General features: G+C 42.3%; 1 protein-coding gene across 1 annotated transcript in view; it reads right to left on the minus strand.

Moving 5' to 3' along the window:
• Positions 1–26,869, minus strand: part of ST8SIA1 (ST8 alpha-N-acetyl-neuraminide alpha-2,8-sialyltransferase 1) — a 109,055-nt gene that overhangs the window by 42,280 nt on the left and 39,906 nt on the right. Inside the window, exon 3 of the mRNA XM_054386890.1 lies at positions 2,289–2,398. Within this exon, the coding sequence (XP_054242865.1) occupies positions 2,289–2,398 (110 nt within the window). The remainder of the gene's footprint in view (positions 1–2,288; positions 2,399–26,869) is intronic.

The raw sequence follows: 26,869 nt of genomic DNA on the forward strand, positions 1-26,869 counted from the left end.
CAAATCAGTTTTATTTTCCTGGAAATAAAGATTACAAACTAGAAAAGCAGGCAGCTATCACAAGAGCCTGTCACAACCATAACTAAACACGCAGACCGTATGCCTTGGACCTTTTTCATTGCAGATCCACTGTGCTATGCCTTAGGGGCTGAAAACTGCAGCTCTTTTAATCTCCATGCTGGTACAACTGTGTTTGTAGAAGATGCTCAGCAATGAGACAAGGTTAAACTCGTTAATTAACTTTAGTGATTACAACATACCACAGAAGACAGCTGCAGTCTTATGGCAGAGGAAAACACATGTAAGTGAAATCAAAGACCGTGTGAAAAGAACGAGAGCAAAACCTGGCATGGCATCTCACACTCCAGAAATACTTCAAAGACATCACTCAATAAATTTCTTTTGTAAAAAAAAAGAAACATGTTGTGCAAGTCACTATTGTGCTCTTTCCCTCTTCACTCTCAGATTATGGAAATCAGATTTAGAAAAGATCAACTAAATCCTGTCTTCCACCTGCTATAAAAACAGGTTTTAAAAATAGTTTTTCCCAGTGGTGTGTTAGTTACTAACTCAAAAGAACAGAAACATTTTTCATCACTATGACTGCAAATCACTTAAAAAAAAAAAGAAACACAACACAGGCTGCAGGTAGCTACTGGGATTTTTGTGGGATTCTCCCTGTCACTTACTTCCAATTTAAAATAAGTTCTGTATGGAACTTGCTTCACCCTCCCTGCAGAGAAAAGGATTTTTCTGATCAGGTCACAACAAATGTTTGTTGTTTGTTTTTTTTTTTAAAAAAAAAAACAACTCTGTTGTTTTTGTAACTGATTGCTCCTGCAGCATTTCAATTTCCCATTGTATCCAAATCATATTCCATTATATACCCTGCAGTGTCACATATTCAGTCTGCAGAACACCTAAGGAGTTTTGCAAGCAATGGCAATCAGCAGACTGCTTTTGTCCCCCTCTGTTTTATATCTTCTGTTCTGTGAATGCTTTAAGTATATGTTTGCTTTTGCCTTTAGTTTGTTGTATTTCTTTACTTTAACATCGAAGGCATTTTGGTCTTTGAGATGCAAACTAGAAATCACAGTAATACTGTTTGGTTTGCAGCAAATTTCTATGGCTTTGTAATAAGTCATCAGAACCTAATAAGAAACCTTGCTCAAGTGGGTGTTCATTATACACCCATCTCAAAACCCAAAGAAACTCCATTTTTCATCTTTGGGAGCATTCCTCCAGTTTCTCCCCCACGGTATTTTTTGTTCCTGTTTAACAGAGAGGAACTAATTTCTGTCTTTCTTTCTTAAAGAATGCAGTCCTAGAAAGTGCCAAATGTAATCACAGAAGCAGTAACTGCTTCAACATCCCTCCTGACAGGTTCTTACAGCTTCATGAAAGCTGGAGGGAAATGACATGTGAGGAATCCCAAAAACTCTGCACAAATGAAGGACCTTTAGCCTTTTCTCAGAAATCAGTCTTGAGGGAATAAAAAACACAGGAGTACTTTAGCTTGGGCCAACTTAGATTCATAGAATGGTTTAGGTTGGAAGTGACTTTGAAGATCATCTAGTCCAACCCCCTGCCACCTTCCACTAGACCAGGTCACTCAGGGCCTCATCCAATCTGGCCTCAAACACCTCCAGGGAGAGGGCATCCAGGACCTCCCTGGGCAACCTGTTCCAGCGTCTCACCACCCTCACTGCAAAGAATTTCTTTCTAATATCCAGTCTCAATCTCCACTCCTCAAAATCCATTCCCTCTTGTCCTAAAATTTACTCTTAGAGATGACATAGATGAACCTATTGATGCAGCAAGGTGTTCAGTTCTGTCAGAGCTGAAGTGAGCAGGAGCAAACCTAGTTCTTAAGTCTTGCCCCATAAGTCAGTACCTTCTCCTCTGCAGTTCAATGGGTTCCATATGATGAGACGAAGAGTTGCAGAGGACAGAGCCCATTGCAAGACGCAACCTTACCTAGGATTGCATAATTAAAGAGAAATGCAGCTCTTCAGTGTCTCTCTGTGACACTGCACAATCTGTCACAATCTCAATCCACTCCTCTGCAGACTGTTCCCACACTACACACCCATCTGCAGAAAGCAGTCAAAACTCCTTTTTGCCTCTCCTCAGGCTTTTACCCAACTCACTTGTCTAAAGCGTGCTGCAAAGGGGTGGGGGGAAACAAGGCTAATTATAATTGATTAATCACGAGTGAACAGCTCTGAAAAGTCCAGGACTTAGGAGGGAGAAGGGGAGACAATGTGTCATTGAGGTTTCTGTCTTACCGCATGACAAAATCTGCTTGATCTATTTGTTTGCCGCAGCCGCTCTTTTTCAGGATCCCACCGTTTCCCACCACGGAGCATTTCTTCAGTGGCAGCTGGAAGGGAGTAGCCTAGCAACACAAAACAAGGACCAGTTTTACAGAGGAGGACACACACATCTTTGTAGCAGCTGCTCCTGGTGAACCCAGGGAGCTGGCAGGGCTCAAAGTGATGAAAGAAAAGGGAGAATTAGGAGTTGGGGGGCAGCGAGGGGAAAGAAAGAAGCACAGAAATTAGCTGGTTAGTAGCTGTAGGACAGGCCTTATCCTCTCTCCCCAAACCAGGACAAGTGTGATAACAAATATAATCTGTTATTTCTGCAAGACCAAAAAATGCCTCAAGTCCTGACTCAGATACTGGCCAAGCCAGACAGTCAGTGAACCTTCAAGCCAAGCTGCACAGACACAGGGAAAAAGAAAACCAGGAAAAAAAAAAAAAAGAAAGAAAGAAGAAAAAGGAATCCATGAAAGTGACCTTCCTAAGCTGGTATACAAAACAGCTCTAGGGAGGGAAGGAAGGAAGGATGTGATGACAGAAGGGCACTGGAATCAGGAGTCACACTGGCTGTGTCACTGAGACAGGTTGCTCTGAAGCCTTAAGCAAAGACATTCAGAGCTTGCCAGCAGCTCCTTAAATGCTCAGCTGCCCAGACACAGCACAAATTAAAACTAGAAAGGGCCTGTTTTAACTGAGGAGTGTTTGTAGCTGCTTAGCAGGGTGTTCAAGTGCAAGGTCAAATGGTCAAGCTATCCTGTGCACCAAAAGCAGTAATAAATTACATCTGTGTAGTCTCCTTCAATCCAAAGGATCTTGGACCTGTGGGTGGGATATCTTCCTACCAGCCCCTTCAGTGAGGTCAGCACAGTCATTTAAGCAGCATACAGTGCATCAATGCAGCCCAGCATATTGAAAGGTGGTGAAAAGTCTTGTGAATTTAAAGTAGTGTGATTCAGTTAAAGAATAGAATTTGTCTACAGTACAAGAGTTAACATTCTCCTCATGCAAAAAAATAAAAAAAAAATTGTGCAGGGATTTTTTTATTTATCAAACCTGTCAAAACCTGACTTTGCAGCAGAGACAGAAACTGCTGCACAGGCCTCCAAGAATGCAAATGCCACAGCAACAGGATGCAGCATCACAAAATAATTGTCCTCTACTGCAGGATGCTGTGGAATGCTGGCAGCACTTGTTCCTCACTGACATGTACAGAACAACATCTAACATTGCATCATACATTCACCAGGCACTATCACAGTGCCTGCACGTGGGCCAGGAAACAGATTCAGCATTCCAGCACAAGCTCTGTACTTTCCAGAACTTGAATCACAGAATTAAACAGATTGGAAGAGACCTCCAAGATCATCCAGTCCAACCAATCACCCAACCCTATCTAATCAATTAGACCATGGCACTAAGTGCCTCATTCAGGATTTTCTTAAATACCTCCAGGGATGTCAACCCCACCAGCTCCCTGGGCAGCCCATTCCAATGGCCAATCTCTCTTTCTGTGAAGAATTTCTAAGATCAAGCCTAGAATTCCCCCTGCACAACTTGAGACTGTGTCCTCTTGTTCTGCTGCTGGTTGCCTGGGAGAAGAGACCAACCCCTACCTGGCTACAACCTCCCTTCAGGTAGTTGTAGACAGCAATGAGGTCACCCCTGAGCCTCCTCTTCTCCAGGCTAAACACCCCCAGCTCCCCCAGCCCCTCCTCACAGGGCTTGTGCTCCAGACTCCTCCCCAGCTTTGATGCCCTTCTCTGGACATGTTCCAGCAACTCAACATCTTTTTTGTGTTGAGGGGCCAGAACTGGACACAGTACTCAGGGTGTGGTCTAACCAGTGCTGTGTACAGGGGCACAAAGACTTCCCTGCTCCTGCTGGCCACGCTATTCCTGATCCAGGCCAGGATGCCTTTGGGCTTCTTGGCCACCTGGGCACACTGCTGCATTATTTCTAATGTCATTTCTCTTCTTCCTTACATTTATCTGCTTTACCCACTTTTCTCAGCAAACTAGATTACATTGGGCTGGCATAAAGCCACAATCTGCTTTCTAATGAAAAACATTAAAGTGTTTTGCTTACCTTAACTTTGGACAAAGATACACTCAAGCAGAAAAATAAATTTTCATTTCCTGAGGCCCAGGCACCATTAGGAACTGAGTGATAGCCCGGCAGAGCAACGCTACGTCTGCAACTGCACTCTTGTCCTGCATCTGCCTTCTCAAGAACATCTTTTAATTTACACAGTTATTGAACTAGGAGCACATCTTGACATTCAAAGGACATCTCATCTCTGAGGTGACCCTGACCCAATGAGAGCTCACATATTCAGTAAAGGGGGTGGGGGGATAAGAAGAAGAGGAAATGTAACAAAGATGCAGTTGATAGATGCAGAAGAGATATAGGTGAGGCTGCATCTGGAATGTTGTGGATTTTTTACAGACATTGTGCAAAACATAGTTCCAGAATCATAATAGGGCTGGGGAGGAAGGGGGTGCAAAGGCCTAAGGATTAAGTGGCTCTGCTGCACAGTGAGATTTCAGCTGCTCTGAGCTGAATGAAAAGCCATTGTTTAGGATAATCTGGGAGAAAACTGTATTTGTTACCTTGCACAGGACTTTTCTTCCACCATTTAAATCACTGATCTATGCTACTGCTGAGCCTCTTTGTCTAAACAAACTGCCTGGTTCATACACAAATCATACAAGTCTTAAACTCAGGTGTTGCCCACATGCAACTATGAAACACAAGGCTCCTTTTTCTGCCCACAAAAGCCATTTTTCTTTTCCCTCTTTCAAGGGAACAGGCTCCTGGACCTTGAAATTGTTAGGAAAGTACCATCCTATAAACTAGGTAGCAGCAGCATACCCAACCTGCTGCAGGACACAAGTGCAATGGCACGCTTCCCTCTTTTCCACATCCAAACGATGCTCATTGGAATCTGTCCACAGATAAAGGCACTCAGAGCCTCTTCAAAGCTAAAATGCTATGGGTTTCATCCTTTGACTTCCCATAAGCACTCAGCTCAGAACTTCCTTTGGGCTGCCCAAAACAGGAGATGCAGACAGCTTAAGCAAAATTGCAACACAATTAACCAAAAGGTAGCTGCAGGCCTAACATGCAGAGGAATTCCTCAGCTTGTTCATAGCCTTCCACATCACTGCTGGGCTTTCAAGCTGTTTCCCTGCACCCTCTACTTGTTCCTACTTTGTATATACTTGCTTGCCAAGGTATGCACTGTGGATTTAAGGGTGAGTTTCATATTTAATTAATTATCCAAACCTGGCATTATTTTTTTTTTTCTTCTAAGTGTAAAAATATCAAAGCTGGACTTCGATAATGATCTGTTTCCTCATGCCACATCACTCCCTCATGCTGTCTTCATGGTGTGGGTGATTTGCCTTCAGCTTTTTGGAATGTTATTGTTGGGGTTGAAGGGTTAGAATAATGCCATAACTTGCTCCAGAATTAAACTGGTTTTACTTTTTCTGTAAAATAGAATCAGGTATTACTTGCAAGACAATTTTCAAGCAAGAGTGTTACACTTTAAAGTTATGGTGCTATTTGGAGATAATACTACATAGTAAACTTAAGTGTGCTTCTATAGCAAAATATTTCACAGGACTTAGTAAAACCTCATGTTTTCCTTCTTTACCTCCCACAACGTAACTCTTTGCTAGGCAAATTGTCAACATATCAGTTCTCACACTGTGGGGACCCAGCTGTCATTTATGCTAAATTCTCAGAAAAAGCTCAGTTTTTCTTCTTGGCATTGAAACCTGGCTTAACAAATGCTGGCCTTAGACTATAAAGTTAAAACAAAAGTATTTCTATTAATACTAGCTTCCTGAAAATCTTTCTTTTCATTATTCATGCTTTTGTTATTTTCTTCATTCCTAAAATGTTAATGAACAGTCAGAGTCTTATGGGCAGACTAAAAAACTATTGCAGTATCTATTTATCTAGAGTAACAGAGAAAATGTGAAAACAAATGACCAATCCATCCTCATTTTTAAGCAATCACCATCAGGAAATCTGCAAACACTGTTAACTAAAACCAGAAAAATAAGTGGGATGAATTGCCTTAAAAAGTAAGCTTCAAATAATCTTTGAAAGGATTTTGGAAGGTGGTTTTTAAAAGACATCTATGGAGAACCCCAAATATCTAAAGGCCCCTTTGTGTCATTTTCCCTGCTTTAAAACAATGAAACTCCAACTGATAATCAATGAAGATGTTCTAGTTCAGATTGATGTAAAGGAAAAAAGCACCTTGCACAGTCCCCTGCAAATTCAATGACAAATAAGCACACACAAAGCATGAGATTAAAGACTCCCAATTGAATATGGGACTAATTTAACAAAGCATCCATCCAGCAATTCACTGATTAGTTTCATCATTCATCTAAGTAGAAATAAATCATTGTCATCAGTTAAAAGAACATTACATAGTACTAACAAAATATAATTTGTACTCCTCTAATACTACTCTAATTCACTCTGATTTCATTGTGTGGTTGTTAATGCATTAAATTCTGCCCACTCCCTGCCAAAGGCTTTAATCAGCAACTAAGTTCTTACTGGGAAAACAGGAAAAATTACAGTATTCAGCCTCTGATTTAATGCTGAAGATGTCAAAAAAAATTTTGAAAACACTCACAATATAAATGAGAAAAATGATTTTTAAAATAAGCAATTTAAATTTACAAGAGATGCTGTGATTTTACTGTCCCTTTTGAAAAGGGCATTGTGCTACTGATTTTTCTTAAGGAGCCAGGAGTTAATGAGAAGCCAAATCGAGCTCTTAATAGAGCATTTTCTTGCACCATTGCCTAAGAGTGCAGTTGATACTTTAAAGGATAGAGCTCTGTGTGCCAGCCACAGGTAAAATGGCCTTTCTTTTTAAGTCAGACATGGTGGGGTAGCAAATGTGCCTTTTTTATTGTTTGCAAATCATCTTCAGTCTGATGGGCCTGCTCTTCCACCTACAGAGCTGTCAAGACATGACAGCTTGACAGCAACCAACTCCAAAAAACAATGATGTCAGGAGTGGTATCTTCTTTAAAGGGAAATGCAGAAGGTGGCTGTGGTTCCCTGCGTTCCACTCACTCGTCTCTGTTCAAACTGCTCCAGTTCTGCCCAGAGCCCAGAGCAAGAAGTAACTACTGACAGCAAGGTAAGGAACATCACAGAAGTCACAGAACCACAGAACACAGCCAGTTAGAAAAAACCTCAAAGATCACCCAGTCCAACCCTTGACCCAGCACTAAACCATGTCCCTAAGCACCAGCTCCACACACTGTGCAAACACCTCCAGGGATGGTGACTCCACCACTGCCCTGGGCAGACCATTCCAATGTTTGAGAACCCTCTCTGGGAAGAAATATTTCCTAACATCCAGCCTGATCCTTCCCTGGCACAGCTTGTAACCATTTTCTCTGGTCTTGTTGCTTGCCACCAAGGAGAAGAGGCTGCCCCCTCCTTGCTCCAACCTCCCTTCAGGTAGCTGTAGAGAGCAATGAGGTCTCCCCTCAGCCTCCTCTTCTCCAGACTGAACACCCCCAGCTCCCTCAGATGCTCCTCACAGCCCAGGAGCTCCAGGCCCTTCACCAGCCTCGTTGTCCTTCTCTGGACATGCTCCAGCACCTCAATGTCCTTCCTGTAGTGAGGGGCCCAGAACTGAACACAACACTGGAGGTGTGGCCCCCTGAAAGAAAGAGGACTTTTCAGACTTCCACAGGGAGAAAACTGATGTCTTTCAAATGTTATTTTCTCAGGAAAGTTGGGCTTCTTCTGGAAGATTTCCTTTAAAATTGGGTGTACCATTATCTAAGAGGCCTTGCATGTAGCAATTCATAACTCCATACATTTTGTATCCTAAACCTACATTCTGCTTGGTTTTTTGGTTGTAGTTACTGATTGAGATAACTGCTCAAAATCTGAAATGCATCTAAAATTCTAACAATAATTCAGAACTCACTTTTGTATAGAGAAACAGAAGAAACATGAATTAGAATCAAAGTGTCTGAGAGCTGGAGAAGAAGAAAATCTGTGTAATGAATCTCAAGCAATTATTGTGGGCTGGAAGTGTGTGCATTTTAACATATAAAGAAACCTTAGTGATACTTTCCCGACAGACTCACTTAATGCCATATAATTCCTAAACTGTTTGGTGTTCACACAAAGCTGTGTTACAAAAGGACCATCAGGGAAACTGTTGAAAGCTGGATTTCACAGGTACAAAATCCATCAGAACCACAATGTATGTTCCACTGAGACCTGCTAAATCTGTGTTTTAGCTGTAATTATTACAAAACCCTCTACATGCCACTGCTATGTGAAATGAAGTGATAATGTTACACAAGAAGCAAACCAAAAACCTTGCCTGTCTGGTAATGCAGGGATAGGAGTAAGCACAGAATCACAGAATGTTGGAAGAGATCAGCCCCCACCTGCCTACAACTACCTGAAAGGAGGTTGTAGCCAGGTGGGGGTTGGTCTCTTCTCCCAGGCAACCAGTGACAGAAGGAGAGGACACAGTCTCAACCTGCACCAGGGGAGGTTTAGGCTGGATGTCAGGAAGAAATTCTTCACAGAAAGAGAGATTGCCCATTGAAATGTACTGCCCAGGGTGGTGGTGGAGTCACCGTCCCTGGAAGTGTTTAAAATAAGCCTGGATGAGGCACTTAGTGCCATGGTTTAGCTGATTAGATGGTGCTGGGTGATAAGTTGGACTTGATGATCTCAAAGGTCTTTTCCAACCTGGTTCATTCTGTGATTCTGTGAAGTTGGAAGGGACTTCCAGAGATCATGGAGGCCAACCCCCCTACCAAAAGCAGGATCACCTAGGGGCAAGCAGACTGTGCTGTGCAACAGGTAAGAACGGAACCCCTGCCAAGCTGGTGCCACATGTGGAGCATGATGCCTCATTGTGTATAATAATTATTAATGTCAGTGTCCAAATGGAGACCAGCAACAAGGGGTGTCCCTGGAAGAGGATGAGGCCTTGAGCAACCTGGTCTAGTGGAAGGTGTCCCTGCCCATGGCAGGGGGGTTGGAACTAGATGGTCTTTAAGGTCCCTTCCAACCTAAACCATTCTATGAATAAATAAGCTGAGCATGGTTTTTCTAATTCTGGCCCTGGGTACTACCAAAGCCCAGTATCTGATTACAAAGTAATTCTTATAGGAAGAAACTGTGAGAATGACTATGAAATCCCTCTAGGAGATAACAGTAAGCCTCCTGCTTCCTTCTTCAGTTCCCTGGATCTAACTGTTTCCTTGCTCCACAGAGGCACTGCCAACTAACAGATTCTGAAGCCTGAAGCTCACTTCTTCCAGAGAAGTGGTCCAGGTGGGGCAAGCTTCTCTCTAGAACCACGAAAGCATGACACAGCAGTGTCTTTATCCAGGATTGAAGTGGAATTAAACATTTAAAGCACATGTAAACTCAGTGCCTGAAGTACATATTTGTGAAGAGCACAATTGTTTTTTCAGGAGATTAATATCTCATGAAATACTTAAGAGGGTGATACAGGACTGCAAAAGACCACTTAGGAGACTCAATACATCACACTGCAGCTGCAGGAAACCCTCTTACATCCAAAAGGATACCTGGGGTATTAACTGCAAAGGAACCACACACAAAAGACAGAACCCTTTGCAACATCTCTGCATATTCATAAAAGACATGGAGTGACAGCAACTAGCTGGCAGTCACTTTTAGTTCAAGCTGTACTTTAAGTAGGAACTTCAAAAGTTGTTCTCTCTAATAGCTTTTCTCCCAGCATGAAGTCACTGCAAGGGAGCATTTGCTGTGAATTAAAAGAACATTTCACATTGCCACTGTGGCATTTAATTCAATGGAAACAACCTTTGCATAGCCAGGACACCACAGTGTGGGGATGATGGGGGGGGAGAAGGAAAGAAAAATCACATTTGGAGCATGTAATGCTTTAGTTTAGAAAAGAGACTACTGATGGTATATCATAAACAGTATTTTTAACAATGAATGTTTCTGGGAATGTGAAGCACAGGTGAGAAATTCCAAAATCCTAGAAGAATTCTGGATACAAACTTTACAACCTGCAATGTACTAGGACCCCAAACTTTAGATTAAAAATGATAAAAAAGGAAATATTTAACGATTAAATACATTTCATGATTAAATCAAACAAAAAATGCAGCCTGCTAGGGGTGGGGATGGTGTTATAGCTTCCAACATTTACACAACTGAGGGGCCTCAAGCAGCAGCTGAGCTTCTTTCCAAACAGCTGCATTAAGATGTTCCATGGACCAACCCAATCCCATGTAAACAGTACAAAATGGAAAAAACAATGCACACACTTCTGGAGAGACAGCCTGACCAGAATTTGCAAATAACTGTCACTGCTGCCTTCCCTAACCACCTTCTCAGATACTTGAATAACTCATTCGAGTTTTAATTTTTAATCCTGTGTGGTAAAACAGACAAACTTTGATTCACAGGTCCAATCACTACTCAGCCAGCAGCCACAGAAACACACAGCAAATCCTTCCTTTCATTTGACCACCTCATACCACCAGATGCCAGGACAAGCTTAGAGGAATGCACCATCCACTGCTTGGGATTCTTAGCCCTGCTCTGCTTCACCAGCACCTCCAGAAGAAGGTATAGAACACCCTCTCACTTAAATTTCAACTGACTCACACTTAAATGCACAGCATTTACACACCAGGCAGCAACTCCCCTCCCAGTTCACTGGCACTCAGGGGCAGAAAGCCAGACAGACACACCAGGTAGTCCAGTGGTTACTTAATACTGCACAGTACTGAGCACGTAACAGCAACCCTTTATCTTTTGGGCTTAAAGATCTAACTTCCAGATGCTGCTTTTGAACAGTTTGTCCATCCTCCACTTCTTCCCTCTTCCTCTCTTAATCTGCTCCAAATCTGAGCAGAAGGGGAAAAGCTGAGTATATCAAACTGTGTACACCAGGATTGTACTGATACAATGCTCAAAGTCCCCAGAAAGTACATGGAAATATTTTTGAATTTAACTAGATGCTTAATGGAAACAAGGTAAGCACAAATCATCACAGGACACAGAGCTGTTGGAGCAAGCCCAGAGGAGGGCCACAAAGACGATTCAAGGGCTGGAACACTTCTGCTGTGAGGATAGGTTGAGGGAGCTGGGGTTGATCAGCGAAGAGAAGACTCCAGGGGGACCTTAGAGCTGTCTTCTAGGCTGAAGAGGGACATTTCATAGGGGTGTCTAGCAATACGACAAGGGGGAATGGTTTCAAGCTGAGGGAGAGTAGGTTTAGACTGGATTTTAGGAAGAAGTTCTTCAGTACAAAGAGAGACTCTGGAACAGGTTGCCCAGGGAGGTTGTGGACGCCTCCTCCCTGGGGAGGCAAGGTTGGATGAAGCCAAGTCTAGTTGAGAGGTGTCCCTGCCCATGGTGGGGAGGTTGGAGTAGATGATCTCTAAGGTCCCTTCCAACCTGAGCCATTCTATGATTCTGTGATCACTTCAGTGGGGAAAAACACTTTTGTAATGTCACATATGTCTATTAAACAAGATTAGTCCCTATTTTATGAGAGTTTAATGAGTTATTCTGCAGACCTGGCAAAATGCAGTATAAACCTCTCCATTAATCTCCTGCATTGCAGCATACAATTTCCTGCCTGAGGAAGTTACTGTATGTAGGTGAACTTTTTAACTTTCACACACACAAGTTTTTGTTGAAGTAATTACTACATTTCAGTTAGAGAAACACAGCCAGAACACAAATATGATTGTCAAGTGATGAGGTCCTCCAACTCTGACTGCTTTCCTCCACAGCAATTTCAGGATAGAGGAACAGAAACAAGCTGAAACCAAAACAGAATAAGGAAAATTGCAGAGTAGCTGTTTACATATTCCTGGTGTAGGATTACTCATGTAGAATTACTCTCTTGCAAGAGCGTGGGACAACACACAGAAAAGATAGGGAAATATTTGGAAGGACCAACTACTGCTCAGTCAGAGGTACAACTCCTTTATTTTCTCCAGCTTTACAAAGGATTTCTCAACACAGTTTCGTATATGTGCAAGGTTATTGCCAGGACCAATCCACAACCAAACCCACAGTGTGTAAGCATTTTGAGATCAATTCTAACCCTGCAGAACTGATGCAGGATGAATGTTTATCATGTGAGCAGAATACAAATAATTGTGAAATTATCAGTGCAACGTCCTGCACTGAACGTGGGTGGGGGATAGGAAAGACAGCATGCAGGAGGATTCTGAAGGTGGTGTCAGGAGACTCATCTCAATGTACTCAGATGATTTACTAAAAAGCTCATCTAGCCATAGAAACACAACGTTCTCTAAAATCTTATTGGTAGCACACAGTATATGCAACAAATAAGGTTAGTTTCAGCTCACAAAAAATGTAAAGGGCTTCCAATTCTACTTGTATAAAGGACAATAACACTTAAACAGCAGAACAGCTCTCTCTGAATTCCTGAGAGCCCTCTGATCCCATTGATATGAATAAGAAGCCTGCAGCAAAGGAAATCTATCAACTCATACAGGCATCCAAATACATTTTTAGTCATCATGTGATAGATAACAAAGTTTAAAACTTGGATTTTACTTTTTAGGCTGTCTTAAAAGCAATACAATTCTATTTAGCTAGTATATTAATTAATGAGCTTCTACAAGGAGAAGAGTCTCTAAAATGTTTCTTGCCTTTGCTGTAAGTCTAAACAGTTCAGAGGAATCAGAGAGAACTACTGGTTAAAATGGCATCAAAGACAAGTAGCAAGGATTGATCTCTCTAGGAAATTTGCAATTAGGGTTTGAGTGGAGTTTAAAAACCAAGATTAGTTTCTGGCAGAGTGGAAGCACTGTTGACTTGCAGATTTTTTTCCTTCTCTATTAATAAGAAAAGCCTCTTAAGAAAGCTTCATAAATCTTACAAATAAGGAGGAAATACCTAACTATTTTAAGACAAATTTTAGTCTTTGAAAACTCCAAAATTTACAATGCAGACGCAGCTTTATTTACCAATCTTTCGTACGGTAAAAGCAAAACAATTTCCTCTGATGACAGTTAGTTAAATATAGACAAACAGCAAAGGGAACAGCAACATGAAAATGTTAGCTTAGGAAACATTTCACAGACACCACAGAATTTCAGGGGCTGGAAGGGACCTCAAAAGATCATCTAGTCCAACCCCCCTGACAGAGCAGGAACACCTACACTAGATGACACAGGAATGCATCCAGGTGAGTTTTGAATATCTCCAGAGAGGGAGACTCCACATTTCTAGGTGTTCAGAGTAGTTGGCATGTGAGTTGGCTCATGTAATTAAAAACACCCAAAAAAAAGTTGACCGAGAAGAGTTGGAAAGCAAATAATAGTATGCAAAGAAAACAACACAAAGAATTCTAAGGACTGCATGTAAAGCAAGGGTATAGGTCTTCATGTAGAGTACTTTCTTCCTCTAGGAAAGCCTTTCTGCAGAAATGTAGACCCAAGGTTAAAACATCCTGATGAAAAGTATAAAGGTGCTTACACCATAGTAGGATTTACATATAATGAGTGGCTACCAATTTTTTTTCAACAGGAATGTTTATCAAACAAGGAAACAATTAGAGGAACATGTAGTGCCATGTAATGTCATGACTAAGGTTATGAAAACAGAAGCTTACATGTCCAGGGACACAAAGAGGAAAAGCTGTTACAACTACACAATCAGTGAAGCTACCACAAGCCATTTATTCTGTCCAGTAATGAAAACAAACTCCTTCAAGTGTAGTTGCACAGAGGCATGAGAAAAATTCATAAACTTGTTTGAATAACCATAAACTGATTTGAATAAACAATGATCGTTACTGTAAGTAATAATCTCAGAAGAGTAAAGTGAGGAAGAGTGTCATTTCATTTTGCCAGAGGGTACTTTCCCCAAAAATCAAGCAGCAAGTGTTGCAAGACTACACAAAAGTTTGTTTGGGGCTAACTCTTCTACTGAGAGCACAGCAAAACAAGGCAGGCTAGGCTTCAGGGACCGAGCCCAGCCAAACCCTGAAATCTCAGTAGTGCAGTTCACACATCAGAATCTGAAAAATGTGATGTGTGCAGTACAATCGTGCAGACAGAGGTAAGGGCAAGCCTATCAAAAGGTACCACTGAACAAACCCAGTTTGACAAAAAGGCACACCACCTTTTTTCACTGACTTGGTACTTCTCTTGGGTTTAGTGTCATATAATTCAGGTAATCTAGACCAACTTTCTGCTCCAGGCAGAGTCTTCCCTGAAAACTGCTCAATAGATGCAACGCTTCAGTCTCTCTGCATCAGTCAGGTAGTCTTAGAGTGGCACTCGCTGGGTTGTTCCACCGGCCGGTCCCGGGGGTTCGGCCCTGGTCAGCTCCCGGCCGCCGCGCTTCAGGACCCTGGTCAGCTCCGGGCAGGCGCGGCCGCTGCTCCATGCCCCGCCGGCGGCTGCACCCCGGCACCGGTGGCCCAAGAACCCTCCGAGGTGAATTCCACTTACATAATGCGAAGTGCTAGCCTATGGGCCCAGCTCGCACTGGAAGAATTACAGTAACAACAAACTGTGTGCCTCTGCAAGACAGCACTTCATGCTTTGCCATACCTTGATTATACTGGTGCTGTGGGCAACTACAAACCCTGTATGTATTCTTGATGGCTCAAGTTTGGTACATCTTCTTCATGTCATTCCCATTCCAGGTGCCTTTCCAGTTAGTCAGAAATAAAACAACAAAAATGTCTTATAGTTGGAATTACATTCACTGAATGAAGAGAGGACTGGACAGGCCGGGGAGAACAGCTCTGGAGAAAGGGACGTGGGGGTCCTGGTGCACAGCAGGATGCCCATGAGCCAGCAACGTGCCTTTGTGGCCAAGAAGGCCAATAGCATCCTAGGGTGGATTAGAAGGGGTGAGGTGAGTAGATCGAGAGAGGTTCTCCTCCCCCTCTACTCTGCCCTGGTGAGGCCACAACTGGAATGTTTTGTCCAGTTCTGGGCTACTTGGTTCAAGAAGAACATTGGGGAACTGCTTGAAAGAGTCCAGCACAGAGCCACAAAGATGCTGAAGGCAGTGGAACATCTCCCTGGTGAGGAAAGGCTGAGGGAGCTGGGGCTCTTTACCTTGGAGCAGAGGAGCCTGAGGGGTGACCTCAGTCATGTTGATAAAGATGTGAAGGGCAGTGTCAGGAGGATGGAGCCAGGCTCTGCTCAGGGATGTCCAAGGATAGGACAAGGGGCAATGGGTGCAAGCAGGAGCATAGCAGGTTCCACAAGAACATAAGGAGAAACTTCTTCACTGTCAGGGTGCCAGAGCCCTGGAGCAGGCTGCCCAGAGAGGTTGTGGAGACTCCTTCTCTGGAGACATTCCAAACCCACCTGGCTGCATTTCTGTGTGACCTACTTTAGGTGATCCTGCTCTGGCAGGGGGGTTGGACTTTTGAGATCCTGTCCAACTCCTAACATTCTGTGGTTCTGTGAATAGGTTAAAAAAGTGTCATCTATGTTAGAAATTGCAATTTTGAGAACAGAATGTCAAAAGTTTTAATAAACTGCAATTCTCTTCTGCCAGCTGAATAAACACATGGAAATCAGAGCAGCAACTAAGACATATAATTTACTTATTTTTAAGTTATTGCCAGACCTTTCTATTTCTATTAAACTAAAACTAACTTTATTTGTCACTGAAAGCTAATCCCAAATCAAAGGCAAACTAATGAAGGTCAGGATGACTCAGCAGGAAGCTATTGACATAATAAGAATGCACTGGCTTGTTGACTACTCCCCTAGAGCTAAGCAAGCTACTCATGGTCTGGAGGGCTTTCCCTTCATTTAGCTTTTGGGGCATGCTTCAAGCATTTCAAGCACCAGGATGGAGAAAGAAGCTTTCCAACAGTACACATTTGAGCCTTGTGACTTAGAAGTGGACAGCAGTAAATGAGCAAAGGACCTGGAGTTTATCAGTGGAGAATATGTGGATCCCCAACAGAGGTGACAGGTCATTAATTAGGCTTATGCTGAACCCACTCTCAGTACTTGCTAATGTACAAAACTAACACTCAGAAACAACAGACAACCATAGCTTCCACAGTGCCTTTTTAAACACACATCCTTGCCAGACTTGTTTCTCTGGTTAAGAAAACTGCTCCACTCTGCTGCTTATACTCATTGCACAGCTTCAGTTTTCACACTTTTAGAAAGACAGAAGTCACACAAGAACTGCCATGCTCTTCCACCACTTGGAAACAGACTTGACTGATATTGATACTCCCCAAACTTCATCTTCTACATTTCCATTAGCTTTCTTGATTCATCTGGGGAATCTCATGGGGGAAAAAAAGACAGCACAGGTTACTTGTTGCCTTTTGGTAAGACATGTAACCCTGTACTGTAGTGTCATCTCGCCACAGTATCTCTAAGTTTATTTTTAGAGCTCTCTCAGACAGTCAGTTAAAGAAGGATATTTGAACAGTGTTGCTCTCCACTTATGTCCAGACAGCCTCTAAAGGGCAGGCTTATTAAAAAATGATTGTAAAAAGAACATAATGTACAACATCCATGATGTCATTCTCAACTGTATCCAGCTAAAATAAAAATATAAGTTAACTCTAAAAACGTATATACCTTTAAATTAAAAAGATGTTTTTTCCCCTAGGGAATTTAATTGCTCAAAATATGGCCCATGATTAGAAAGGGAGATTAGGTTCTTTTGGTTTTGGGGTTTTTTTTGTTTGTTTGTTTGTTTGTTTTACTTTGATCATCACTAGTAAAGATTCTGTGCAAGTGGACCACTTAGGTCTTCTATTTTTGTGCTGGTGTCCTAACAACACTGTTCATGATACCTGGAAACAAAAGACCATTGCACCATAACAATCAAGTTAGCAACAATACTGTGCTTCCCCAACCCCCCCACCCACCCCAGTAAATAAGAGTGTAATGACTTCAGAATATGCAGAGAACAAATAGAGTAAAAACATCCTAACACCATCCCTCAACTACACCTAATTACGTTTTCATGCTTTACAACGTAGATCTGTACACTTTTTCATCTAAACAAATGTGACTCTCTCTTGGATTACCATAACCTACATTTTTTCATCTTTTTTACTCAGCTTCTCCTTTGTTATAGCAAAGCATGGCATGTTTGGATATTTACTTCCATTGTTTCTACCACTAACACAGGCAAGTTGGCCTAGTGTATGCAACACACCCATAATAAATCTTCTCCATTTGGTACATCCCCAAAGTGCAGAGTCAAAAGCTGTGGATGTTCTACCTCTACCAGGAGGCCTTTGCCTTTGCATGCCCACCCACAGAAGGAAGTTATTTGCCAAAACATAGTAAGACAATGTAGAAGAGCACCTGGGCATAGAGGCCACTGTATATGTGATGGAATCCTGTGACCATAAATGGAATGATAGTTGTAATGGTCATAACCCAGCCTGTAAAACAGAGCTGGAAGTCACATTTCTGACTTGCCTCATACTGTCACACTGAGATGACTACAAATTGCATTTGTTTTAAGGGCAGGAAGCTAAGAGCAAGCAAAAGAGAAGGTGAAGAGAAAAGTTCTCATGCTACATCCTGTTAAAAACACTGTTGATACCACCAAACTTTCTCTCTGTTATCAGCTATGCTTGTCCACTGGATTAACATCACTTCTGTGTGTGAAACGTGACCAGCTGGGCCATCATATTTGTTAAAGGCTAGAGAGAGCCCATATTCCTATGAGAAGTTTACTAAATCAGAGGCCTCTTGTGGGGAGGATGGCAAAAACCATCACCTAGGAAAAGTAATGGTCCTTCATCTCCTTCTATGCTCAGGTGACCAGCCTGGTGGACGTGGGAAAGGCTGTGGATGTAGTCTACTTGGACTTCAGCAAGGCCTTTGACACTGTCCCCCACAGCAAACTGCTGGCCAAGCTGTGAGCCCATGGCTTGGACAGCAGCACTCTGTGCTGGGTTAGGAACTGGCTGGAGGGCCGAGCCCAGAGAGTGGTGGTGAATGGTGCCACATCCAGCTGGCAGCCTGTCACTAGTGGTGTCCCCCAGGGATCAGTGCTGGGCCCCATCCTGTTCAATATCTTTATTGATGATCTGAATGAGGGGATTGAGTCCATCATCAGTAAATTTGCAGATGACACCAAGCTGGAAGCAGGTGTTGATCTGTTAGAAGGTAGAAGGGCTCTGCAGAGGGACCTTGACAGGCTGGACAGATGGGCAGAGCCCAACATGATGGCATTCAACAAGTCCAAGTGCCGGGTGCTCCACTTCGGCCACAACAACCCCATGCAGCCCTACAGGCTGGGGTCAAGAGTGGCTGGAGAGCAGCCAGGTGGAAAGGGACCTGGGGGTGCTGATTGACAGTAGGCTGAACATGAGCCAGCAGTGTGCCCAGGTGGCCAAGAGAGCCAATGGCATCCTGGCCTGCATCAGGAATAGTGTGGCCAGCAGGAGCAGGGAGGTCATTGTACCCCTGTACACAGCACTGGTTAGGCCACACCTTGAGTACTGTGTCCAGTTCTGGGCCCCTCAGTTTAGGAAAGATGTTGAATTGCTGGAGCATGTCCAGAGAAGGGCAACGAGGCTGGGGAGAGGCCTTGAGCACAGCCCTGTGAGGAGAGGCTGAGGGAGCTGGGACTGTTTAGCCTGGAGAAGAGGAGGCTCAGGGGAGACCTCATTGCTGTCTACAACTACCTGAAGGGAGGTTGTAGCCAGGAGGGGGTTGGTCTCTTCTCCCAGGCAAGCAGCACCAGAACAAGAGGACACAGTCTCAAGCTGTGCCAGGGGAGGTTTAGGCTGGAGGTGAGGAGAAAGTTCTTCACAGAGAGAGTGGTTGGCCATTGGAATGGGCTGCCCAGGGAGGTGGTGGAGTCACCATCCCTGGAGGTGTTCAAGAGGGATTGGACGTGGCACTTGGTGCCATGGTTTAGATAGTCATGAGGTGTAGGGTGACAGGTTGGACTCGATGATCTTTGAAGTCTCTTCCAGCCTTCTTGATCCTATGATTCTATGATTCATGAGCTGGAGTCAAAGGCCTGGGGACTTTGGTGACAGAAAAGGGAACCCAGAAAAAAAGACAAGGGTCCAGCACAAGACTGGTACTCCCTCAGGCTAGCAGAGTAACAGCACTACATAAAACTGCCTGAAGAGTCTGATAACAGGGAACAGTCTTACTGTATGGATATCCAAACATGTAATATATTCTTTCCTTTCCCTTCAAAGACTCTCACTGTTTCATTTCAGAGTTTAATCCCAAAGTGAAAGCTTACTAGAACTGCTGAGTTTCATGGAGTTTCTGTATGAGGATCTTGGAAGCCTGGAAAATTCATGATGTTTCATAAATTAAACTGATTTAATTGAACAGTTTATGGATACTAATGAATTAGTGGCCTGCCCTTTTCATTTAGCACAAAGACTAGCTGTGAAGCCTTCATTTAAGTAGTGAAAACTTTCACCAAAGTTTCATTAAGCCTGAAGATGATACTTGTAGATACAACTGACTGGCAGATACTGCACTCCAAATATTGCAGTGAAGAGGAGGTTGTTTTACAACACCATGCTAAAGATAAATTAGCAAGAATTCTACATCAGAATTCAAAATGGGCAAGTCTTTCACATCAAGTTTAGCAAAGCAGTGGGTCACAGGCTACAGTATTTTGTTTAAATCACTTCTCCCACTCCTGCTTAAAATTCAGACATCCAAATTCACTACATAAAAGCAATGCTACAGCTCAAATGAACTAGCAGTAGTTGATACATAACAGGACTCTGTACAGAGCTACGAGCTTGCTGCATACCCAGAGGTCTCACCACAACAAAGACAAAACCCACATGCTTCAGGGTAGGAGCAGTACTCTGTCAGGTCATCAAGGGGTTCAGAAGAAACACTTCTTCAGACCTCTGAAGCCTCAGACATTATGAAAAAAGACTCATCTTTGGCATCACATTCATCCCCTACAATGCCATCAGCAGACAAGTTATTCATTATCTCCTGCTTTAGGACTTTTTATCTCAAGTGTACTTGCCTCATAAGCACACAGGTTGCTAAAGAAAGAGAGAAGCTGCAGTGTGTAATCTCATCACAGTCTCATGCCCAGAGAAATGCTATTGTACCCAGGGCTACAGCCTTGCTGCCCAGAAACCTATCAGGAATATTGCACAGCCACATCCACCATCTCACAGTACAGTTAACTTCTCCATAAGCAGCTCTATGCCTCTTCCATCTGAGTATCCCAGGCAATAGCCCCACAGAGTTTCATATATTGGGTCAGTAAAAAGTGAAGAAAAAAATCCTTTCAAGAGCATCACATATCAGGGTGCAAGATATCAGGCAACCAGCACTCAGAATCTCTCCCTTTCTCTCTGCTGCCATGCACAAGAAAGTACTACAAAATAAATCACAGAATCACAGAATGTTAGGGGTTGGAAGAGACCTCCAGAGATCATTGAGTCCAACCCCCCTGCCAAAGCAGGATGACCTAGGGCAGGTCACACAGGAAAGCACCCAGGCAGGTTTTGAAAGTCTCCAGAGAAGGAGCATCCACAACTTCTCTGGGCAGCCTGTTCCAGGGCTCTGTACCCTCACCATAAAGTGTCTCCTTGTGTGGAGGTGGAACCTCCTGTGTTCTAGCTTGTGCCCACTGCTCCTTGTCCTATCACTGCACAAAGGCAGACAGACAGAAAGGAAGGGTTTACCTGGGGTCCTGGTTGATACAAAGGACAAAACTCTAAAGCAAAAGGTGACAATTTAGTCAGACAAAACCACACAAAAATAATCTCTAATTCCTAACCAGAAGCATGTGCTCTTATGGAGGAATATCAAGCCATAACATGGAGAGTTTTCAACAGAGACTTCATTGGTAGTTCAAATATTGTCAGTTGAATCCAAAGTGATGTATGGTGTAATTTTATATTCTATATATCATACACAAAGACCTATAAAGCAGGAGTATAAAGACAACAATGCCTATTATTGGCTGTAATAGCTGGGAATAAGCATTAAATAGGTAAATTTGCACTGAATCAAGCTAAAACAACAGGCTCCATGAATGAATGGGAAAAAAATATTGCAATGGCTCTGCAATAAACATAACACAAGAGAAAGTTCTCTTCGTTGACCCAGCAGATGAGGTAATACCCTATACACCCAAGAGATCTCAGCTCTCATGGCCTCTAAATACTGATGTAATTGATATCCATTTGCACAGCCAAAGTGGTGCTTTAAAGAACCTAAAGCAGGAGTAAATCTCAGCTATTCAATTAACAGCCTGAGCAGTCACGGGGATAGAAATTAAAATGTTTTCTCCATTACAAAAAAACCCCAAAGCTCTGTATTTTCTACAATGAATTTAAAATTTATGGTAACAGCCCAAGCAGTCATGGGGATAGAAATTAAAATGTTTTCTCCATTTAAAAATAAATAAATAAATAAATATGTATTTTCTACAATGACTTTAAAATTTATGATAATGGCTGGCATTTATCAGTATTCAGATTGCAATAAGGATGTGTGCTGTATTTAACTTCTGGCTTGATTGTTCACACCTTTAAATGATTTGGTGAAGTAATCTATTTTATATCTTGTCTACAATGTAGACCTAGGCAGCAAATTTTCTGAAAAGGAAAAAAAAAAAAAACCAAAAATCAGTGTTTGAAGCTAGAGTGAGGTATTTTGGTATTGCACAGTTTGAAGGGCAAAGTCAGCACTTCAAATCCCACATTCCCACTTCTAGGGATAGTGGAAGTAAGGTATATTGAGAATGCAGCAATGAGTAATTGGAACTCATGACTAGGGCATGGTAAGTGCTCCATCATAAGGAGTTGTTTGTATCCAGAAGCAGTAACTGTGCTGCAGCATAGCAATTGCAGCCCTCTAGCACTAACATGCTGCAGCTGAAGCACTGCTACTCTACTAGACTGAGAAATCACCAGATGAGACTCTACAGCTTGAGTTACCCAACAGGGCAGGTCAAGTCCTAAGGTCTCCTGCTGTGTCTTTAAGCCTATTGCACTGGAGACATGGAACACTCTGTACCTGTGGGTTCCAAAATATCTGAAGAAAGATGTTACACAAGTGTGGCCAACAGAGTAATAATCATCACCATATACATGCTTAGGATCTGACCTGCAAGCAGCCTCTCTATGGCACTTCAAGCACAGGAACTGGGGTTCCAAGCCCCAGAGAATCCAGAGGCTGTGATAAAGCCTCTGTCATATTTTCTGTTCCTTCCCTTAAAGTTCCTCTTTTCCATTTAAATGAAACCACTGCAAACGATTCCCAACAAGTCACAGAGGAGTGGGAAGAATATCAATGCACAACTTAAATGACTCTTAACACACCACCAAAGTTAAAAATCATTTTTACTCAGCTCATCATTTTTGCAGGCAGCTTTTTTCTCCCTCAACTACGTAGCTAGACATCTGTTGAAGACAAAACATAAAAATATGGCAATCAAAAGATGAATCTTAAAAGCATTTTTTTCCTCCATTGGTATATCATAATTTCTTCAACTTTTTGTTTCTTCCCTCCTTATTTTTCAGTCTGTGGTTAGAATCATGGCAGTGATAACATCAGCACAACTCAAAGAACTGTCTGTTACGTGACCAATGCCCTGAGTTTTGCTGCAGTAGGACAGGGACATGGTTAGTGTTGACCCTTCAGTGCTGGGTCAAAGGTTGGGACTGGATAATCTTGAAAGTCTCCTCCAACTAGATATATTCTGTGATTCTGTGAAAACATTTTGCAGAACTGTTTATAAAAGAACTGTTTATAACATTTTGGTTACTTTTTGCACTGTGGTATTAGAAGCTCAGAACATTCCCATCTCCATCTAATTTAGACAATATTTAAGCCTATTAAAGTAGTTGATTCAACTTTACAGGCTGCAAGAGTTGGGGCAGGCTGCAAGAGATGTGGCAGTTCAGCTGGAAGAAGAGAAAGACTCCAGGGAGACCTCATAGTGGCCTTCCAGCACCTGAAAGGGGCCTACAAGAAAGCTGGGAAGGGACTCTTTACAGGGGCTTCTAGTGATAGGATGAGAAGAAATTCTTTATACTGAAGGTGGTGAGACACTGGAACAGGTTGCCCAGCGAGGCTGTGGATGCCCCCTCCCTGGAAGTGTTCAAGGCCAGGTTGGATGAGGACTTGAGTGACCTGGGCTAGTGGAAGGTGTCCCTGCCCACAGCAAAGGGTTAGAACTAGATGACCTTTAAGGTCCCTTCAAACCTAAGCCATTCTATGAATCTACGAAAGTACAGAACTGTGTTTTTTTAATTTACTCCTTCTGATGGACATTTGGAATGCACCCCCAGTAAACAGGGAAATATTAGTGATGTTAAAAAGACCCTGAAAGCATAATTTCCAAGAAAATGCTTTTTGAAAGAGAACTTTCATGAATTCTAGCAGAAATGGCTACTCAAAGCCATGCATGTACCCATCAGGTTTTTGATAGTTGCACTCTATTCAGCGTCCTTGAAAGTACAACAATAAATGGGATGCTGACCTATTTGCCAGAAAATAAATTCACAGAATGGTTTAGGATGGAAGAGACCTTGAAGGTCATTTAGTTCCAACCCCCTGCCATGGGCAGGGACACCTTCCTCTAGACCAGGTTGCTCAAGCCTTCTTAAATTGACAGATAAAGGACTAAATGACTCATTTGGATTGCTGTCAAATTAGGAATGCTGCTCATCTTGGGTTTTCTGTATTTACTCAAATTTCAAAGGGATTTGAAAACTCAGCTATACCTGGTCTGCTATTTAATAGATAATAAGTAGATATTTAAGAAAATAATTTTCTATGGCTTCCACAAATCTGATTTGTAGAGCATTAAAATCATATCAAATTCTTTTTAAAATGCCACAGAGAAACAGAATCAAATCATATTGGCATGAGGGCAGTTTCATGATACAAACAGATAAAAAAAAGCATAAAAAAAAAATAAAATAATGAGACTGATAATGTGCCTGTACTCTTAAATTATGGGATGGGGAGTGGGCTAACATGAGGGGATACTACTGCGTGTTCAGACATGCAAGAAAAACATCATTACAAAAACAGCCAATGCAATAATGGAGAACATCCCACTGCATGAAAAATCAGAAAAGAATCATGAGCAATAAGATTCTAAGTATGGAGGAGTGAAGAAAAGAAAACCCTAATCCATCTGAAGTTAGGTAAAACCCAGCTAATCAAAATAATCACCATTTTGCCCTATATTGCATGTAATTAGTAATTAGCACCATGCCTATTTTGACTCTACATTTCCTGGTGAAATTTTGCAACTAACCAGTTACATCCTACACAAGCTTAAAGTCCACCAATCTAAAAGAAAAAAAAAAAGGATTTTTTTCAGGACAGTGAAGCTTTTGAAGTCCTCTTTCACCATTGAGTTCTGTTGGGCACGTTGGCTTAGATGAGGCAAATAGAGAATGCACCACCACTAAAAACCTCTGAGAATTGTGCAGTGTTTCCTTTGGACATGAAAAACCAACCATACAATCTCTATCATATATATTCACTAAACTGCAGTTCTGCTCTTCACCTCATCACCCTAGGTAGCAGCTTATTTCACCCTCCATGAAGCAGAGAAAAGTTAATTCCGGACTGTGGGGTCTAGAGAGGAAGAGTGCCCTGTGAGAGCTAACTTCATCTTGCTTTAATCAAATGTATTTCCTTTCCTCACAAAGTTTGCTTCCTCTCTGTTGTTTCACTTTCAAAGCCATCACAAGGCTATCAGAATAACAGCAGAACGTTGCTGCACCATATTACCAAAGAGAAGAAAGACATCTAGATGATAAAAGAATAGGCAACAGCAAAGTAATTGCGAGTCCTATCTGACACCAATCATGAGAAAATAATTTTACAGTTGAAAAATTGACCATGAAAACCTGTAATTCATTTCTATCACACTGAATTTCACTCCAGGTGTGCAAATTACCCCAGTATCAGACTATTGGACTTCCACGCACTTACATGGAAGGGGTTTGTCTCATCTTCATGTGGGATTCAAATTCCCACAGCAGGATAAAGCAGAGAAGCCAGAAGAGTTACACTGCTGTGAAACACGTGCAAAATGGGATTCATGCTCTTTGTCTTTATTGCTGCAATAACTTCCTTCCTCTAAGGTCTAAGAAAAACTGCTTGAACTCCATACAACATGACAGCAGCCTAGAAAGCATTAGCAGGGGAGGCAGTTGACCCCCTAACTGGGCCAACAAAAAAGAGACAATAAGATTGAAGAACAGCAGCAGCAGCTGGGGAGGGCTGCAGACTACCTAGGAGAGACAAAGGTGTGGTGACAAAAGCAAGATAAAGAAGTGATGCACCAGACTGGGGAGCTGTCAGCGATGGCTCAGCACAGAGTGCTTGTCTGGCACCCAGGAGAAAGACTGGCTGAGTTATTTGGACTTTAAGAAGTCAGGACCTAGGTTCCCTATTAAGAGACTCAAACCTAAGGCTCAGCTTTGTGTCTCTGGGGTAACTTTCTTTATGCTGTGTAGCAGGGAAGACAACAAAGGTCTCTGTCAGAGAAAGGGACCCTTGATCCAAAGGGATGCTGTAGATAGCAAATATCTTCAACAACAACCAAAACAAAAGTACATTGGGGGGAAACAAAAGGGGAGGGGGAATATTTCTTTTATTGTCAACCTCTTCCACATAATAGGATTAACCACAAATATTTATATAGCATTCACCTTACTTCTAAATTAGCAAAAATTCTGCTGGCATCAGACAAAAGGTTTATTTACTGTGGTTTTACATTTTTTCCCTCCCTCTCAGTCAGACAGACACCAGTTTGAGCTTTAGTTTAGGCATGAAAAGACTGTCTCAACTGACAAGCCAGAGTCTTGCTCTTACACACTTGAAGTGCCTATGACAAGAATATGTAGCTTCTGAAATCAAGACCTCTGTTAGGTCTCTTAGAAAGTCAGGTTTGATTTTGATTTACCCTCGTACATTGTCAACTCCAGAGAGAAGGGTAACAGACTCATGTAAAATTTCAGCACTTGACAAACATATCATAAAAACCACATCAAGCTGGCAATGCTAGTTAGGAGCAAGGCAACATGCAGGGCAATTTGCTTTCCTGGAACTGAAGGAATGAAAACTTGCTTTCATCAGTGGGAAGATAAACCTTACAAACACGAAAGAAGGGGCTCCACTGAGTGAAAAAAGGACATTTTTACAAGCTTGCATTTCTGTAAATGCATGAAAGTTAAATAACTTGATAGAGCTACACTCACAGGGAGTTTGCTGCACTAAATCCCCTTCACTCCAGCTCCCCTCAGCACTTTGCTGGACCCACCAAACAGCCATTACATTTATGCCCCCACCAGGTCAAGTTGGCCTTTCAGGTTACCTTACCCTAGATAAATACTACCCTTAATTAAAACAGGCAGAGAGAATTAAGTGCAAAATTATATAAACTGCAGAGACAGCAACACTTACAAGTAGGGGAAAGAAAAAAGGAAGGCACAGTTATTAACATGAATTTTACAAACCAAATCAGTGTGAAAATCAAGT

The sequence above is a fragment of the Indicator indicator genome, chromosome 14, assembly GCF_027791375.1.
Source record: "Indicator indicator isolate 239-I01 chromosome 14, UM_Iind_1.1, whole genome shotgun sequence".
Lineage (NCBI taxonomy): Eukaryota > Metazoa > Chordata > Aves > Piciformes > Indicatoridae > Indicator > Indicator indicator.